We start from the raw sequence: 20,840 nt of genomic DNA, 5'->3' as shown, positions 1-20,840 counted from the left end.
AAATTAATTTTATTTATTTTGCTTTCTTACATTTTTGTTTTCTTCTACTTTGAGTTTATTGTTTTGGTCTAAAACTTCATTGTCTGTTTAACATCTTAATTTTTAAGCTGTCTTTACCAGTGTAAATTTGAGAGCTTCCCCCTCCCTCCCTCCAGTGCATACTGGTTTAGATTGTGTTCTAGAACTTTTGATGTATAGTATGCTATTACTATGTAGTTCTGCAAATTATCTTATTTCTTCTTTAAAATTACTTTTGGATATCAGAGCTTATGATTCTTTCTGATAACCTTTCTGTTATTGATTTGTAGTTGAACTGTAATTATATAGTTTGGTTTTTATGTTCCTTGTACTTTGAAATTTGTTGGAGGTAGTTTTATGTCTTGGCATGTTGTCAAAATTTGTAGATGTGCTGTGTGTGTTTTATAATGATATTCTCCAGCTCATAAGGTAGAGCATTACATGCATGGTGCTCAAATTTTTTTTTTTTTACTTGCTTGAGCTATCAATTACTGGTAGTTATAGTAAAATCTATGAAGGTGAGTTTATTTCTTCCTTTATGTCTGTCATTTTGGCTTTATATAGTTTGAGATTATGTTATTGGGTATATACATGTTTAGAATAATTATGTCTTGGCTAGTTTGATTTACTGTTTTTTTTTAAACTCTATGTATGGCTCCTTTTCATCTCTATTCTACTAATGCCTTTCCCCCTAATATCTTTTTTTGTCTATTATTAATATGTCTAACTTAGTTTTTTGATGGGAGGGTGAGGGTTAATATTAGCCTTTATTTTTTCTGAAATTTTGCATACATTTGGGGAAGAACCTACTAAAGCAAGAAAAATTTCACGGAATTTTAGAGAGGACCAACAAATCTAAATATTATGTATTTGGGAGAATGATTGTAAAATATGCAGATTCCTAGCAATATTGGTAAGTAAAAACAATGAAAGTAGACCCAATATACAATATTAGCATCTAAAAAGGAATCAAACCTATTGTAGTGTTTTAAAACAAAAGGATATTATTTCACTTTATTCCAATAAATTTGAAAATTTCAGTGCAATCTATAATTTTGTAGGAAAATATAATTAACACTGTTATCACAGAAAGAAATAGAAATTATGAAAATGACAATAATATGACAGAAGTCAATTATTAAAAGTCCACTGAAAAGATATCTTCACTAGCATGTTCTTACCAGACCTTACAGTCAGAGTCTCTGCTTTTGTCTTCTGAAAGTTTTATAGTTTTGTTTTTCACCTTGAGATCGTTAAACAATCTGGATTTTGTTTAGAGAATAAAAAAGGAGAAAAAGCTACTAAGCATACTTAATGAGGTTGATTTATCATTTGCCCCAAACCAGATGAAGACAGTATAGAGAAAAGATAATTGTAGATCAACATTGTTTATGAACACAGATATAAAATTTAAAAATAAAATCAAAGCAAAACAGAGTCATCTGTGTATTAAATGCATTATAATCAAGTATGGTTTATCTCAAGGCATATAAAGATAGTTTCAACTTTTAAAATCTTTTTAAGTAATATGCCAAATTAAAAGAATGAAATAGAAAACCATATCCTCTTCATGGAGATTGTAACTAACAGTCCTACCAGCTATATATGAGAATACCTGTTAATCACACACCTGCAAACACTTGATGATTTCACATTTTTTAGTTTTGGCTCATTTGTTTGGTAAATAATAGAATATTTCTAGTATGTTTATTTGTGTTTCTCTGATTTAAGTGCCATTTTCTGTTTATTAGCCATTTGTATTCACACTGAATGTTTATTTATTTATTTGACTGAAAATAAGGGAGCACAAGTTGGGGGAGCAGCAGAGGGAGAGAGAAAAGCAGGCTCTCTGCTAAACAGGGAGCCTGATCTATCTCTACCCAAGGACCCTGGGATCATGACCTGAGCCAAAGACAGATGCTCAACCTACTGAGCCACCCAGGTGCCCCCACACTGAATATTTTATTTTATTTTATTTTTTCCACATTGAACATTTTAAACAGAAGAGTAACACTTATTGCATGATTTGTTTACTTGAGCACAGGGACTGTTTAGCTTTTGTATCTCTAGCATCTTAAATAATAGCTGGCATACAGCAGGTATTAGAAGATACTTGAATTGAGTAAATGATTAGGAAAGCTATGAGCCTTCTGAAGAAATTTGTGATGTAACTCGTTTTTGAATGCCTAAAAAAGAATAGTTTTGCAATGTCAAAGAAATGGGATTTTTACCAGCAGGTTCCAGGAAATAAAGACTAGATAGGATTACTTTTAAAATTTCTGTTAATGCCTTTAGGCTCCCATAAAACTTGGGAGCCTAAATTAATCCTAATTACATATGATTTTACATCATCTGGTCCCTTCAGGATAGATGCTGCTTTGTAGAAAAATGATTTTTTTTTTTTTACATACTATCTTCCTTTGTACCCTTGGCAAAAGATAATTTTAACAACCATTTGCTTTCCTGAATTGTATTTCATTTACTCTAGTGGTTAGAAATAGTTTCTTTTTCTGTTTTGCAACAGTATTTCAGAGGTTTGAAAAAGCAACATTTTTGACCTTTTAGGTAAGTAGGATGTTACCCAAAAGAAGGTATAAATGGAACTATTCTAGATTACAAATAACTGTAGTTGGTGTTGGATTTGGGGTCGATAATGAGACAACGATATAGAGCATGTACGTTATTTGGGGCTTAGGGTTATTGGGACATTTGAGGTAGGGGGAACATAAAGTGAAGTAGTAGATGTATTTAAAGAAGTGCTAACTGTTCTAGGCTGCTATGTGATGTTTTTTAAGCTATAGTTGGATGCTGTACCAGCACTAGTCTCCTACTGGCTGGCTTCACATCTTTATTTCTGATTCATATATTCCCTACCTACCCATCTTAAGCAGGTATTCTGAAATGCTGGTATAGAAGCTCTGAAGGAAGGGAGAGATGGTAGTGTCAGATTACTGCTAGATAGATAGTGGCACTCCTACTGCTACATAGATTATTACTCCTCCTTGCAGTTCCTTTATATCCCTTCTGCACCTTAGCAAATAGCCTATTTGTCAATAAACTTTCCTCCAATTATGATAATGGGGACCTGACTGGTATACAGTAACCATAGTCTCAACAATTTGTCCAGTCCGGTTTGTTCAACACCAAGGTGTCTTAGTCATTTTATCAGTGTTCACCTCATTTGGCACCATTGAAAAGTATTTTCTTTTTCTCCTTGGGTGAGATCCTCCATCTCTTTATTCAGATTTGATATTCTTTTGATCACCTTCTCTATTGTGAATTGCAAACAGAGAGCCAATCTCAATTTTCTTTCCTTATTACATAAAACACCAACACAGATCTCTATTAGACTGAGTGCAATGTGGACTACCCTTCTTTTCTAAATTACTTAATCGAGCTAAATACCTTCAGAACAAATCAAGTTATAAAAGCTGGCTTGCCTATTTTACTCTCCTAATGCTCAAATAAATCATACTCTCTCCCCATGGAAGGAAGGGAAGAGAGCTGTACCTCCATATAATGACCCTTTAATCATATTGCTCCTTTTTGTGTGAAAATTAAGAAGGACATGAGGGGAGGAAAGGAGACAGGTATACATTTCTCTTAGAGGCAGCCAAATGTATATTGATTTTAGGATTTTTTAAAAAGTCGATTTATTCCCTATTATTAATAGGATATCTAAATCCCTTATATGGTATTCAAGGCCATTTACACTTTGCACTTTCCAGCTCCAATTGCTTTGCATTTCTTCTCAAAATTCTGTAACAACACTGGGATATTTACAGTTACTACCTCGAGGTCCTTTTCTTGCCTCTCTTCATTTGCTTATATTGCTCCCTGTGCCAGTGTCTACACTGCAAACCCAGGCAGAGTAGCAAAATTTTACTTGGTCCTTAGGGTCCACTTCCTGTGTTACTCCATCTGTGAAGTATTAGTGTTCCATTCTTACCTATCCTGAAGTGCTTTATATTTACCTCTATTTGAAGTTTCATCACATTGTTACATTTTGTATGTGTGTCTACTGTCTATCTGCTCTGAAGACTGAGAACTTTTTGAAGGAAGGTACCATGTTCTCATAATTGTTAGACTCCAGTGATTGCCACCATGCTTTATGTAGCATAGACTCTTGTTAAAGGAGTGTTAAAAGGATAAATAAATGAATGAGTATGAAAGAAATCTGAATTTACTTAGTGGGAATTGCTGAAACTCCCACTTCCATGAGAATTTGCTTTTACTTCTCAGACATTTGTGTTAAAATATTGTCTAGTGTTTTTGTTAGAATATACAGTGTCAACATGAAAATGAACTGGTCTCATTTGTACATCCCTGTTACTTTGCATTATTTCATGTTAGTAGGTGTTTAAAAATATGTTTCTTACAAAAATATAATTCACATGTAAGAAAGGGAATTGTCTTATGGAATGTATTTCTTAATATATTTTGAAGGGATTATGAGATAGTTTGACTTCATTCTTAATCATAATCTGAATTTTTATTGTTTAACAAATGCCATTATGTACATATCTAATTTGCATCACATTTCATTAAGAAAATAATTGGTGGTGTTCTTTTGTTTCAGCCAAACCATTTACTTCTAAAGTGAAACAGATGCGCCTACATAGAGAAGACTTTGAGATATTGAAGGTGATAGGTCGAGGAGCTTTTGGAGAGGTAAGAGAGAAGGTTTTTAGAGAAGTTCTGCTGATTGTCTTGGAAGCAATTTTATACAGTTTGTGAGAGAATTTAACTGAAATATGATTTCCTTGCTATCAGAATTAATATGAATAGTCAGAAAATATATTAATGTTTTAAATGAAATATTTCTTCCTGGATTTTTTTTTCCAAGATGTTTTTCTTCTTCAGATGTTAGTGTAAGTTTGAGCATGGTTCTGAACTCTTCTGTTCCATTGGTTTATTTGTCTCTCCTGATGCCATATCACCCTGTCTTACATTACTCTAAATTAGGGAATCTCAATATTTGATGGTATATGTACTCAAGCTTTCTCCTTCTCTGTTCTTGGCCCTTCATATTTTCATGTAATTTTACAACGAGTATTTCAGTTTCAGAGTTACTCTTAAAAAGCCATACTCATCCATCTGCTTCAGTTTTGATTAGGATTGCACACTGAAGCTGGAGATCAATTATGTAGATAATTGACATCTTCATAATACTGAGTCATCTGGCCGATGAAGGAATGTGATATTCTTTGTTATTTTAATTAGAATTGTTAGTTAAATTCCATTTTCTAGTTGTCTTTTGCTAGTAATTAGAAATATAATGTAATTTTGACTTCATACCTAGGAATGCAGCTGATTTTACTTTTTCAATTATGAATTATGTTGGATTTTTTAAAATTATGTTGGATTTTAAGAAAATGTTTTATCAGTACTTTTGAGACACTTTAGGCTTTTCTCCTTTATTCTGTGAATGTGTTGAATTACAACGATTTGTTTTCAAGTGTTAAACTAACCTTGCATTTCTAAGATAAACCCTAACTGTATATTATCCTTTTTATATCTCATTGCTCTTGGCTTGCTCTGTGTGTGTGTGTGTGTGTGTGTGTGTGTCTGTTTGTTTAGATTATTTGAGAGAAACTGGCCTGTAATTTTTCCTACTTCGAATCCTGATTAGATTTTGGTACTTTGGTTATACTGGCCTCTTTAACCGTTCTCTGGAAGAGTTTGGGAAGATTGTTTTTATTTCTTCTTCATATGCTTAGAAGATTTAACTTGTGAAACCATTGGGCCTGGAGGTTGCCAGTGAGAAAATTTTAAATTATATATTTAATTTCTTTAGTGAAAATCAGCTTAAATTTTTGATGTGTTGGTTTTGCTGAGTTCACCCATGTCATCTAATTTTTCAGTTATTACTGTATTTATTATTTTTACCTCTCATTTTTTCATTTGTTATACTAGAGCTGTATCAGTTTTTAAATTTTTTCAATGAACTAACTTTTGCCTTTTGAATTTTTCATATTTTCATTGCTGTTTTACTTAAAATGTAGTGTCATTTCCAATGTGATTTTGAATTTCTATTTGTTTTCTTTCTTTCCCCTTTTCTTTCTTGCTTTCTTTCTCTATTACTTTAGAATTTCATTGTTCTAGGTATATTTCTGTTCCTGAGTTGCAGTGGAATTCCATAACAGTCACTGCATAATTTCAGTCCTTTGAAATTTGCTGTGCATTTTTGTATAAATAACAGGTTAAAAATCATTAACCTTGTTTAAATCTTACACATCTTTACTTTGTTATTTTCTCAGCTTGATCTGTCATTTCTGAGAGAGGATTTGTTTGTTTCTTTTAGTTTTCACGGATGACAAATAAGGAGTTATTCTATCTTCCTGGTGATTAACTCTTTTTTCATAATTGAATGATCCATGTTGTCACTAAGTAATGTTTTTTGAGTTAAATTTTACTTAATTTGATATTAGAATGATTCCAGCTCTTTATCAGTATTTGCATTAAATATCTTATTCTATCCTTATGAGTTTTAGCTTTCTATAATCTTATGATATGTTTACTATAAAGTAAAATATAGTTTTTGTGTGTGTGTGTGTGTTTTAAGTAATCTCTACCCCAAGATCAAGAGTAACATTTTCTACTGACTGAGCCAGCTGGGCACCCTACTTTTTGTTTTTTAATCCTTTCTGATAATCTCATTTTGTCATTGGAATATATAGTCAGTGGATATGCAATGTAATTATTTATTACTATTTGTTGTCCATTTGTCTTGCCCATCCTGTATTATGTGTCTCTCATTTCCTGGTAATGGAGTACTTTAAATTATTCTCTCCCTCATTTATTAATTTCTTAGTTTTACCTCTTGTTGGTTTCCCTAGAGATTGCCACATGTATCCTTGGTAAATTTGTATTTTGCCAGTTCTGATTTACCTGACTTACACTTTTTTTGGTCATTGCTGCTATGTCTTTAGTTCTATATATATTTAAAATCTCAAAGACTACTGTCCCTATTCATTTAGATTTGCTTATATATTTACATTTTCTCTTGCTCTTCACATTCACATACTTCCTTTTGATAACATTTTCATTTTGACTTAAATATTCCTTTTACGTCAAATCTGCTGATAACTGTCTGCTTTTATTTGTCTGAAAATACATTTGTTTTGAAGTCATAAAATTAAAAAAAAATGGAGTTATATGCATGCATGACTCAATGGATTTTTACATTTGCATGTGTTTGTGTAGCCATTATGGAGACCTAGATAGGCACCCATTGCCTCCTCTATGTGAATAAGTGCTTCCATTAGAACCCTCTGTGCTGACTTTATCACTGTTGACTTATTTTGCCTGCTTTTAAATTTTATATTGATGGAATTATATAATATATACTCTTGTTTTTGGCTTATTTTGCTCAACATCATGCCTGTGTGATTCATCTTTGTTTGTATTAGTTCACAGTGTTCCTTTGTATAAATACACCACAAGTTATTTACTCATATTAATGTTGGTGGGTATTCAAGTTGTTTATAGCTTTTGGCCATGTTAATAATGTGAACATTCTTGTACATGTCTTTTGGGAGACAGAGGCATTCATTTGTGTTTGATATAAACTTAAGAGTGGAATTGCTGGGTCCTTGAGTAGGCATATTCAGCTTTGGTAGGCAGTGCCAGATGATTTCCCAAATGGCTCCCAGTGTACCAGTTTACACCATTCCATCTACCAATAATGTGTGAAGGTCCCAATTGCTTCACAACCTTGCCAATACTTGGGTTTTGCCTTTTTTTTTTTTTTTAACTTTAGCTATTTTTTTTGGTAGGTGAGTAGTAATACTGAATTATGATTTCACTTCACATTTTCTGATAGCTCTATAAGTCCATTTTCATATCACTTTACATACTTAGATTTTTTTTTTTTCCATGAAGTGCACATTCTGAGGTTGGGGAATTGGGAGTGGGTTGTTTAACTTATTGGTAAATTCTGGATACAAGTCCTTTGTTGGAGATAATGTGTGTGTGTGTGTGTGTGTGTGTGTGTGTATTAAATAAAATATCTCTTCCTTTCTGTGGCTTGGCTTTTCCCTCTCCATATAGATCTTTGATTGGTGAGAAGTTCTTAGATTTAGTGAAGTCTAGTTAATTAAACTTTTCTTTATGATTAGTCCTTTTTATATTCCTTTAAAGAGGTTTTTTCCCCAACTCCAAGGTCATGAAGATATTGTGTTACCTTCTGTTGTCTTTAAAAAACATTTTATATTTTAGTCTCTCATCCATCTGGTATTGATTATTTGTTTCTTGAGGTATAGGTCAAGGTTCCTTTTATTCTTTGTAGGTTTTATACATTTATTTATGAGTGTTTGATGTTTGTGGATGAGCTTTTTATAGAATTGTTTTCTAACTTTGTTGCTAGAATAGAAATACAATAGACTTTTGTATATTAATATTGTATTTAAGAATCTTGACATATTTATTAGTTCTGGATTATATGTAAGTTTTTTCAATTTTTCATAATTTTATTTCCAAATAATGACAGCTTTTATTTTTCTGTCTGATCTTTATGCCTTTTATTTCTTGTATTATTGTGGTAGAGAGGATCTTCCATAAAATGTTGAATTCAAGTGGTGAAAATAGAGTTTTTGTCTGGTTTGTGATTTCAGGGAGAAGTGTTCAATATTTTACTATTGAGTTTGAAGTTTGCTGCAGCTTTTTTGTTTGTATTGCTCCTCTTTTAGGTTAAGGGAATTTTCCTTCTAGTCCTAGTCTTTTAAGAGTTTTTCCATGCATAGGAGTTAACTTTATCAGAAGCCTTTTTCTTTATGCGTTTTGTTGATATGATTTAACTTCTATATTTGATTACTCGGGGGATTATTTTGGTTAGTTTTTACATGTACCTAATACTACATTAATGTATAAATCCAATTATTCCCATGTATCATTTTAAAATGTATGGTTTGGTTTGATTTGCTTACATTTTGTTTTGTATGAGAAAGATTGGTCTTTACCTATCCTGTTAATTTTTTAATATTTGTGAATAATATGCTTAGCTCACAAGATAACTTGGGAGGTGTTCTTGGTTTCTCAGTTTTTTGAAAGTTTGTATAAGATTAGTATTATTTCTTTGAAAACTAGTGAAACCATAGGAGTGTAATTTCTTTTCTTTTTGATTATCTCTTTTGAGGTAAACCTTATATATGTTGAAATACACTAATTGTGTATATGTATAATGTTGTGAGCTTTGACAAATAGACTCACCTTTATTGAAGATATAGAACATTTCCATCTCCCTAGGAAGTTTCCTTCCCTGTTAGTTCCCTATAACATCCATAAAATGATAACCACTGTTCTAAATTTTAACTGTGGATTAGTTTTGGGTTTTTGAAAATTTCATGCAAATGGAACCATACCATGTGTACTTTTTGGTATACAAATTCTTTTGCTCAGAATTTGGATCTCTGCAAGATCCATCCTTGTGATTGAATGTATCAATATTCCCTTTTTGTTGCTGATTAGCATACTATCTTATTAATATACTACAATTTATCCATTCCTAGGTTGATGAGCATTTGGGCTGTGTTTAGTTTTTGACTATTGGGAATAAAGCTGATAATGAATATTATTGTACAAGTATTTATGGAAATACATTTATATTTTCCTTGGATAAATATCTACTGGAACTGCTCTGTTAATGATAGATGCATGTTTAAATTTAAAAGAAACTGGCAAATTTTTCTGTTCAGGTTGTAGGGGTTCATTATATTTTGTATTTATAAAAGTCCTTTGTCAGATACATGTTCTCACAAGCTGTGTGGCTTACCTATTAAATTTCTTAGAAATGTTTTTTTATGAGAAGTTTTAAATTTTGATGATATAATTGAAAATTTTTTCTCTTACAGTTAATTTCTGTGTTTGTTCTAAGAAATTCTTGTTCATATCCAGGTCACAAAGACATTTATGTTTTTCCCTAAAAGCTTTATAGTTTTAGCTTTTATGTTTAGACTGGTGATCCATTTTAAACTAATTTGTATATGATGTGAGATAGGGATTGAGGTTCATTTATTTCCTAATGGATTTTCAGTTGTTTCAACACCATTTGTTGAAAAGGTTGTTTCCCTTCTATTGAATCACTTTAATACCTTTGCCAAAAAAATCAGTTGACCATGTAAGTCTTGATGTTTTTCTGTTCTGTCTAGTTCTATTTCATTGGTCTCTATGTCTCTATGCTGGTCTCACACTATTTCAATTCCTATAGCCTTATACTATAAAGTTGAGAGCATATAGTGAAGTCTGAGTCTAAGTCCTACTAGGTTCTTTTTCAAAATCATTTTTGTTATTCTAGAACTGTTGCATTATCACATGAATTTTAGAATCTGGTCAGTTTCCGAAAAAGCCTACTGGTTTTGAAAATGAATTTGCATTCAATTATAGATCAGTTTTGGTAGGACTGACATTAACAATGTTGAGTCTACTAGTTAGTCTGTAAACTATGTATTTCTCTCTCTCTTTTTTTTAAAGAGAGAGCGAGGGAGAGCCTGTGTGAGTGGACAGGGAAGGACATGGAGGGGCAGAGGGAGAGGGGGAGAGAGAATCTTAAGCAGGTTTCACACTCAGCTTGCAGCCTGATGTGAGGCTTAATCTCATGACCTTTAGATCATGACATGAACCCAAATCAAGAGTCAGACGCGTAACTGCCTCAGCTACCCAGGCACCCCTCTCTCAGTTTTTTTTTTTAAGATTTTATTTATTCATGAGAGACAGAGAGACAGAGAGAGAGAGAGATGCAGGCAGAGACGCAGGCAGAGGGAGAAGCAGGCTTCATGCAGTGAGCCTGACGTGGGACTTGATCCTGGGTCTCCAGGATCACACCCTGGGCTGAAGGTGCTAAACTGCTGAGCCACGTGGGCTGCCCTTAGGTTTTTTTTTTTTTTTTAAGGTGTATTTTTTCTCAAGAATATTTTATAATTTTAGTGTATAGGTTTTTGTTCATTTTTTTATTAAATATGTTCCAAGTATATTATGCTTTCTGATATTATGATAGATGATACTAAAACTCTTTATGTTGAGATAGAATGCTGCTAATATTTGGATACACCACTGATTTTTGTATCTGACATTATTTCCTAAATTCACTTACTATTTTTTAAATAGTTTTTTTTTTGTTGTTTTAGTTGTTGCTTTCTTAGATTTTCTTTGTGAACGATCATACTGTCTGAGACTAGGGACAATTTCCTTTTTCTTTTTTTTTTTTGACAATTTCCTTTTTACTTTACAGACTTTATACATTTTATTTCTTTATCCTATTGTACTAATTTGGACCTCTAGTACAATATTGAATAGGTGTCATGAGGATAGGCATCTTTACCTTATTCCTGAGCATTGGGAGAAAGGATTCAGTGTTTCACTGTTAAACATGGTGTTAATTGTAGGTGTTTGTATAGGTGCCTTTTATCCAATTGAAGATACTGTCTTCTATTACTTGTTTGCTAAGAATTAAAAAGAATTTAATTACTAATGGGTGCTGAATTTTGTCATTTGCTTTTCAGGCATTTATTGAAATAATCATATAGATTTGTCCTTTTATTCTCTTAATACAGTGACTCACTTTGGTTGACTTTTTAAAAATAGACTTTATTTCTTAAAGCATTTTTATGTTAATAGCAAAATTGAGTAGAAAGTATAGAGAATTCCCATTTACCTTTAGCCCCGACTTGTGCATAGCCTCTTCCACGGTTGACATCCTGCACTCTAGTGATGCATTTGTTATAGTCTGTGAATCTGCATCTACCCATCATTATCACCGAAAGACTATAATTTACATCAGGATCTGCTCGTGGTGTTGCATATCGTATGGGTTTCAACAAATGTATAATGATACATATTCACCCTTATAGTGTCACACAGATAATTTCATTGCCTTTAAAATCCTCTATACTCTGTTTACCATCCTATCCTTCCTTCATCCTCTCGCTATCATTCATTTTTTTATTGTTTCTACAGTTTTGCCTTTTTCAGAATGTCCTATAGTTCGAATTCTATAGGCTGTAGCCTTTTCATATTGGCTTCTTCCATGTAGTAATGTTTATTCAAGTTTCATTTATGTCTTTTCATAGCTTTTGATAGCTCATTCCTTTTTAGTGCTGAATAATATGCCATTGTTTGAATGTGCCACTATTATTATTTATCCATTTACTTACTGAAAGTCATCTTGGTTACTTTTAACTTATGGCACTGGTGAATAAAGCTGCCATAAACATCCATGTGCAAGTTGTTGTGTGGACATAAATTTTCACTTCCTTTGGGCAAATACCAAGGAGCATAATTGCCAGATGGAATGATAAGAGTATTGTTACAGTTTTGTAAGAAACTGCCACAATGTCTTACAACATGGCTGGTACCATTTTGCATTTTTATCAGCAATGAATGAGAGTTCCCGTTACTCCACATCCTTATTAGCATTTGGGGTTTTCAGTGTTTTAAATTTTGGCCATTTTAATAGGTGTGTAGTTGTATCTCATGGGTTTTTTAACTTGTAATTTCCTAGGTTATGTTGAGCATCTTTTCATATGCCTTTTTTGCCATCTGTGAATCATCTTGGGTGAGATGTCTGGTAGGCTCTTTGGCGCATTTTTTTAATGGGGTGGTTTGTTTTCTTAATGTTGAATTTTAAGAATTCTTTGTTTATTTTGTATAACAATGCTTTATCAGATATCAGTCTTTTGCAAATTTTGCTCCCTTGTTTATCTTCTCATTCTCTTAACAGTGTCTGTCACAGAGCAGAAGCTTTTAATTTTGGTGAAGTCTAGCTTATCGATTAATTCTTTCATGGATTATGCCTTTGGTATATATGATTGATTTTCAAATGTTAGCCTAATCTCTGGGATAAATTCCAATTGGTCATGACTTACTATGCTTTGAGATTGACTTACTATCCTTTTGAGATATCTTTAGTATTTTCTTAGCTATTTTCATATCATTTATAATTAATGGAGAATTTTTTATAGAGTTGATGTCAAATTTTGATGTTAGTGTTATACCAGACTTAAAAAATGAACTGGTGGAGAGTTTGCCCTTTTTTGGGAAGTATTTTGTGTATATTTGGTATTTTTTCCCCCTAAATGTTTGATAGAATTTACCAATGAAACCATACGGACTTGGATTTTTTGGTGGGGCATGTAATCCTACTAAATTAGTTTCTTGATGGTTAAGAGCTATTCAGATTTTCTATTTTCTATTGTGTCAGCTTCAGTAAATTTTATTTTTCATGGAATTTGTTTATTTCACTTAAGTTTTTAAATACAAAGCTGTTCATAATAATCTCATTATTTTTGATGTCTATGGAATATGAGGTGATACTCTATCTTTCATTGCTCATACTTATGTTTTATTCCTCTCATTCTTTGTCAGTCATGTTGAGGTTGTTTAGTGTTATTAATCTTGAACAAAGCTACTTTAGGTTTGTGAATTATTATATTTTTGTCACTTTTTAAAAAAGACTTTAGTTATTTTAGAGAGAGAGTACACTTAAATGTGGAGGGGGACAGAGCAGGGGAGAGAGAGGGAAAAAAAGAGAATCTCAAGCAGACTCTGTGCTGAGTGCAGAGCCTGACACAAGTCTCGATCTCACAACCCTGAGATCATGACCTGAGCCAAAACCAAGAGGCAGATATTTGACTGACTGAGCCACCCAAGGACTTCTGTTTTTGTCACTTTTTAACTTAAATTTTTAAAAATCTTTGTTATTTCTTTTCTAATACTTGGTTTGGATTCAATTTGCTTATCTTTTTTTCTAGCTTCTCAAGGTAGAAACTTAAACTTAGATCTTTGTTTCTTTTCCATTCCAGTTTAAGCATTAAAACTATAAATTTCCCCCTGAGCATGATTTAGGTATATCTCACAGATTTTGATGTTATATTTTCATTATCTTTCATATCAAAATACTATTTAACTTTATCTTTGATATCTTCTTTGATGAGTTATTAAGTGGAGCATTTACTTTTAATAATTTTGGGACTATATGAGTTATTTTACTGTTATTTTTTTTTTTTTAATTTTTATTTATTTATGATAGTCACAGAGAGAGAGAGAGGCGCAGAGACATAGGCAGAGGGAGAAGCAGGCTCCATGCACCGGGAGCCCGATATGGGATTCAATCCCGGGTCTCCAGGATCGCGCCCTGGGCCAAAGGCAGGCGCCAAACCGCTGCGCCACCCAGGGATCCCTATTTTACTGTTATTGATGTCTAAGTTATGTTTGTTATGGTCAGACATCATACTCTAAGTTTTCAGTACTTTTCAGTTTTTTTGAAATTTATTTTATGGTCAAAATATGGCTTATCAATATGTGTACTTGAAAATAATTATAATTTTACATTTGTTGCTTATATTCTTTTATAAATGTCAGGTCAAGATGGTTGACACTGTCAATAAAATCTTCCATACTTTGGTGAGTTTTATTTGGTTCTTTTGAGAGAGGAGTATTAGAATCTTCAAATACAATTGTGATTATAGAATATAGAATATAATATAGAATCTTCAAATATAATTATGATTCCACCTCATACATTTTGAAACTCAAAAAACAGGCGTACGATTTCTCAATTTTTATGTATTTCTGATACATCAACTTTTTTTTTATCATTATGGAATGTGTCTTTTTTTTTTTTAAGATTTTATTTATTTATTTATAGAGACACAGAGAGAGAATGAGAGGCAGAGACACAGGCAGAGGGATAAGCAGGCTCCATGCAGAGAGCCTGACTTTTTTTGTAAGATAATATGTCTGTCAGGTCGTCTAATTTCTCTTATATTAATATAGTCAGCTTTCTTAAGGGTTGAACTTTTTCTTTTTTGCATTTGTGTATAAAGTGAATCTCTTGGGGCACCTGGGTGGTTCAGTCAGTTGAGTATATGACTCTTGATTTTGGCTCAGGTCGTGATCTCAGAGTCCTGGGATTGACTGCATTGGGCTCCCCACTCAGCAGAGAGTTTGCTTGTTTGCTCCTCCCCCTGCTCGCTCTCTCTCTCTCTCTCAGTAAATAAATCTTAAAAAAAAAAAGTGAATCTCTTATGGATGGCATATAGCTAGGTTTTGCATTTTTTTTCAATACATTCTGGTCTTCTCTGCACTTTAATTGGACTGTTTAGACCATGGGTCAACAAATTTTTTTCTGTGATCTGCCAGACAGTAAATATTTTGGATTTCATAGTCCATATGGTTTGTGTGGCAAGTACACTACTCTGTCATTGGAATGTGAACATAGCTGTAGACAATTTATAAATGAAGGAATTTGGCTGTATTCAAATAAAACTTTATTTATAAAACAGATATTGGGCTATATGTGACTTCTGGGCCATGGTTTGCTGAGGCCTGGTTTAGGCCATTTTAATGACAATTTATAGATATATTTATAAGTATATATAGATATGTCATTTTTTTGATTTCTGTTTGCTCCCTCCTTGTTCTTCTCTTGTTCTCTTCCTGTCTTTTTTGGAGTTATTTGAATAATTTTTAATGTTCTCTTTTGATGTCTTTTTTTTTTTTAAGATTTTATTTATTTATTCATGAGAGACACAAAGAGAGAGGCATAGACATAGGCAGAGGGAGAAGCAGGCTCCCTGCGGAGAGCCTGATATGTGACTTGTTCCCAGGACCCTGGGATCATGACCTTAGCCGAAGGCAGAGGCTCAACTACTGAGCCACCCAGGTGCCTCCTCTTTTGATTTCTGTATTGACTTCTTTGCTAGACATCCTTGCATTATTTTCATAATAGTTTTTCTTTAATATGGATCTTTTTTCCACACTCCAGGAGTTCAGCATCTTTTCAGTATCACGACATTCTTATTCATTACAGAAACATCAGTGTCAGTTTTCTTCTTGTTGATAATTTTGCTCTCTTTCTTCTACTTTTCTGCTACTGCATAAATTAGAGGATGGAGTCACATAAATTGCCCAGAATTAGGGTCAAACAAAAATGAATTGGAATGACCCAAACACAGGCACATAATTTTTGCCAGAAACCCTGTATCAATTGGGTATAAGAATTAAAAAGGAAGAGCTAGAGCCTCAGTTTGCAAATATATTATTAATATATATAAAAGTCCCAAGATAATGCTGAAAGCTAGTATAAATTAGATAATTTCATAGTAATCATATGTACACACAAGTCATGAACTTTTATACGTATAAACAACCATAGTTGGAAGATAATGGAAGAGGAAAATATATTTAAAATTGCCACATCATAAAAGTGTTAATTATTTCTAAATTAGTTAACATTAAATAATTCCAATACATATGGTAGTTACTAGGCTGATTCTTAATAGGAAAATAATTAAGAATCAACAGAAAAACACTTGAAAAATGGAGCAGCAGCAGACCTGCTGTATATTAAAACATGTTGTAAAACCTCGCAAAATAGCACATGAATAAAAAAATCCAGAAGTGGGCTCACATACACGTAGTAATTTAATGTTTGGTAAAGACAGCATCTCCAATTGGTGCAGTTTTAATACATGGTTTTGAGAAAATGGATAGCCAGTTGGAAGGGTCCATTTGTGGATCTCATTAAAATTCATATTATATATCAGGACAAACTACAAATGGGCCACATGTCCAAGTATAAAAAATAAGACAAATACAACAGAAATATCCAAAATAGATTGACCAAACTATGGCATATCCACATAATGGGACACCGTACAACTGTAAAAAAGAAGGAGTTCACTCTATTTCTGTGGAGAGATCACCAGGATATATTGCAAAGTGAATAAAATAGGCTATAGGGTAGTGTATATGTAGTATGCTATCTTTTGTTAAGAAGAGGTAGATATTTTACAATTCATACTTATGTTTTCATAAAGTAACATTGTACAAGGGCAAGAGGAATGGGGTACAGGTAGACACTGACAGGAGTAGAAGTCACCATTCTAAGTAGAAACATTTTTGTTTTGATTTTTTAAGCATTTGCTATTTATTGACTAATAAATTCTTTTTGAACTTATTATCTATCTAAGAAATCACTAGAAATTCTTCCAAGTTGAGATGAATTAATCTGCAAGTTCTGCGAGTAATTTAAGGAAGAAGTACTTCTAAATGTAAACCTCCCCAGATAATAGAAAAAGAGGGACCACTGCCCAGCCCATTTGATGAGGCTAGAATAACCTAGTTTCTAAAACCTGACAGTGTGTTGAGTCGAAGAAGGGCATCCTAGGAAAGAACACATACACATATGATTTGATTTTATGACAAAAGTCAGGATCATGGTTGTCTATGGTAAGAGGGTGGAGGGGCATGGGCAGTTTCTGGGTTACTGCAATGTTCTGTTTCTTGATCTCCATTTTAGTTATATGTTGTTCACTTTATAAATGTGTTTAACTCTACTTTTGTTTTGTCTTCTGTATAGTATCACAAATACTATAATTTATAAAAAGCCATAATAATTATGGAATATATGTTCATCTAACAGATGAACTTTAAAATATACACAGTAACAAATGATAAAATTTCCGTAGGGGTATACAAAAACTCAGAACAGTTTTTTTTTTTTTTTAATTTATTTATTTTTTCAGAACAGTTTAAAATGGAACTTTTGACTCTCCTTTCTCAGAAATTGGCAAGTCAAGCAGATAAATTAAGACTTAGATTTTTTCGCCTTTTGTAGGTGGAATTTTTTAATGGCATATTTATTCTGTTCTGTGTTAAAACAATTGCAGTGATTTTTAAAAATGGTAACATTTGGTTTCTCCTAAACTAATTTCACTAAGGGATTAGAGGCAGTCAAATTGGTATCTAGTAGGGACCCGCTTTTGTTTTGTTTAAGCTATTCTGTTGGGATTTTTGTTCTGCAACCAGCACAGCAATTCTAGCCAACGTTGAAATTGTTCATTCACATGATCAGATTCACTGCAGATAAAACTTGTTTATATAAGAACAGAGAGGGTGTGCCGCAGTGGAAGGTTCAACAGATTGGGGGACCCCTGGACAGAGTGGCTTTCTTCATTGAAAGGGCTGTCTGTCATCTGTCTTCTTATTCCAAATCTAGAAAATAACTACAGGGTAAGAGGTACTGAATATATGTAGGAATTTAAATCATTGTTAGGAATTTCATTTACCTTCCCTTTGGAAAACCTGAAATGAGACCCTGTAGGTTCTCACTCAGTGCTGCTCAGGGGAGATGTTGGGGTGGAGGGAAGAGTCTGGAGGTTCATCAGAGCAGGATTTGGAGCAGGAGGCACATCTATGCCAAAGTCCTTATTAGGAAATTGAAAGGGCTCAGTGTGCTGTCAGCCATGAGGATCAGTTCATTGAAAAGACTGCATGCAGCCAGGGTGGGGAGTTGTCATGTGTAGGAGAGCTCTGTTTAACCCAGAGAAGGCCACCTTACCATACACATGAGGTGGGGCCTGGTCTCGTCTTTCAGGCCCCACAGTACACTAGCCACTTAGCTCTCCATCCCTCTCTCAACTGAAAGAATGAAAGGAGTTCCCACTGCCATCCCTACCTTAACCCTACCAGCCTTATAAAAAAACGAAAAACAACAAGCAGGCTGCAGTAGGCCGCAACAGTTTTGTGGTGCTGATCAGTACTGGAGATTCTACCACAGTTTCTGATTGGTTCCACAGTAGCCTTTCCTCAGAGAATTTGAAGAAGTGGTTGTCACCATAGTCAGTGTTTTAGGAGTGACAACTGGCCAGTAGGGGATGGCATTCTGCACTGTCCATCCCAGAGGCCTGTGCTATGGCCTCCCTTTACTCTGTTGGTGACATGTTGAACTTCAGGATGCCAGGAGTGGGCAGGCACAGGGAAGGCTCCCTCTGCTGGGCCCTGCTTGTAAACACCAGCTGTGATACTTGGGCAGGAAGGGACGGCCAGAAACTAGAGTGGTAGCTCCTTGTTATCTCTGTAGGAGGGAGGATAGCCAGCTCACAGACCTTTCTGCACTTGGGAGTGTCTCTCCACTTCCATCTCCTGGTGGCTGAGAGCCATTGAAATAGCTCTCACATGGGGATAGAGTGGATTCTGCAGCCTATGTGGGGATCATAATGAGGCCATCAGAGACCAGGCCTGGCTTGGTCCAGAAATTCCAGCCTCCGGAGGAAAGCCCCCCGCCCCCCCAATACAGTCATACCCCCACCAGCCAAACAGAGGAGTACTTTTCAGCAGGCCCCAGTCTCCACACTGGCAATTGCATGGGTGTGAATGCAGAGCTGGTCAGAAATGATTTTCATGGCCCAAACAGCTAGGAAGAAACAGGAATTCTGTTGATGATGTCTTTTGAATGTTTAGACAGTTCAGGCACTGTTTCTGGATATCCCAATTTTTCAGGCAGACTTGTTTTCTTAGCAAACTGTAGTCTCTGAGGAGCTTTGATTGGTCTATCCAGGAAAGACCAACCATTTAACTGATGTCCCCATTATGGAGGCTCAACAGTTTATCTGCAGGGGTACAAAATGGGGTCTGTTTTAGTAAGCAGTACCACCAGGCATAAAAGGATGGCTAGGGCCCACCTCGCTTTGGGATCAGGATCTTGGATTTACTGAAGTTCTGGGGACGCTGAGCCTATAGTTGTCATGTCTAATCTTTGTGCCTGCTTTCTGTAAACCTAGTCTGTCATTGTTGCCACTGGGACAAGATGTAAAATATTTTAATGACATGATTATCATGAACCTAATAGATAAAGAATTCTGTATCCAGTAGAGAATGCACATTCTTTTCTAGCACATACAGATCATTCTTAAAACTTACCTTGTTCTAGATCAGAAGGGGTGCTTTAGAAACTTCCAAAAATTATCGTTATTATGCAGACCGGTATCTCTGACCTTAATAAAATACAGTTAGAAATTGGGGTGCCTGAATGGCTCAGTGGGTTAAGCATCCAACTCTTGGTTTTAGCTCAGGTTATGATCTCAGGGTTGTGAGATTGAGGCTATGTTGGGCTCCATGCTCAGTGGAGAGTCTGCTTGAGATTCTCTCTCTCCTTCTCCCTCTGCCGGCCCCCACTCTGTCTCTCAAATAGATAAATAAAGTCTTTTTTAAAAAAGGAATTAATATCCATCAGCTAAAAATGACCTATATATTTATACAGTTAAAACTATAGACCATAAGGGAAATTATAAGATAATTACATGTGAATGAAAATACTGCATTTCAAAATTTGTGAGACATTTAAAGAGAGATTTATAGTTTACAATTAATTTACCAGGAAACAAGAAACTTTTGTAAGTGCTGTGGGCTGAATTGTGGCTCTATCTCCAAGCCCTCAGAATCATTTATATGTTGAAGTCCTAACATCTAGTACCTCAAATATGACTCTAATTGGAAATAGAGTCTTCATAGAGGTAACTAAGTTAAATGAAGTCTTTACTGTGGGCCCTATTGTACTATCATGGGTATCCTTGTAAGGGGAAATTTGGACACAGTCATTGACAGAGTGAAGACGATTTAAAGACACAGGGAGGAGATGGTCATATCAAGTCAAGGAGAGAGGCCTGGAATAGATCCTTCCTTCATGACACTCAGAAGTAATTTACCCCGTCACCTTGATCTTGGACTTACGAGTCTCCAGAAATATAAAAGAAAATAGATTTCTGTTGGTTAAGTTACCTAATCTGTGATTCCTTTTTATGGCAGTCCTTGCAAACTAATACAGTATTTAATGACCCAAATTTTAATTCAGGAAGTTGGAAAAAGAACCACAAAGTAAATAAGAAGGAGAAAAATAATAAAAGTAAGGCTGGAAATTTGTTAAATAGAGAGTAGTATTATCAAAACCAAAATTGATTCTTTAAAAAAAGTAATGTATTTAAAAATTATGGGGTCATGGCTCATGATTATTTCAGTTTCAGAAAAAGCATTAAGTTTAATACATA

The 20,840-nt window shown here is 34.1% G+C and overlaps 1 protein-coding gene across 22 annotated transcripts in view; it reads left to right on the top strand.

Annotated features, from left to right (window-relative positions):
* Positions 1-20,840, top strand: part of CDC42BPA (CDC42 binding protein kinase alpha) — a 306,715-nt gene that overhangs the window by 60,570 nt on the left and 225,305 nt on the right. For 21 of the 22 annotated variants that reach the window (XR_012032812.1, XM_072830231.1, XM_072830229.1 and 18 more), the window contains exon 2: positions 4,598-4,689. The exons of the other annotated variant lie outside the window; for it this stretch is intronic. Coding sequence is in view for 20 of the 21 variants with exons in the window: in XM_072830231.1 (XP_072686332.1) it covers positions 4,598-4,689 (92 nt within the window). In the remaining variant the exon portion in view is untranslated. The remainder of the gene's footprint in view (positions 1-4,597; positions 4,690-20,840) is intronic. 22 annotated transcript variants of the gene reach the window in all.

This window comes from Canis lupus, chromosome 6, assembly GCF_048164855.1.
Source record: "Canis lupus baileyi chromosome 6, mCanLup2.hap1, whole genome shotgun sequence".
NCBI classification, from domain to species: domain Eukaryota; kingdom Metazoa; phylum Chordata; class Mammalia; order Carnivora; family Canidae; genus Canis; species Canis lupus.
Note: the sequence above shows the minus strand (reverse complement) of the source record. Positions and strands in the feature narration are given on the sequence as shown.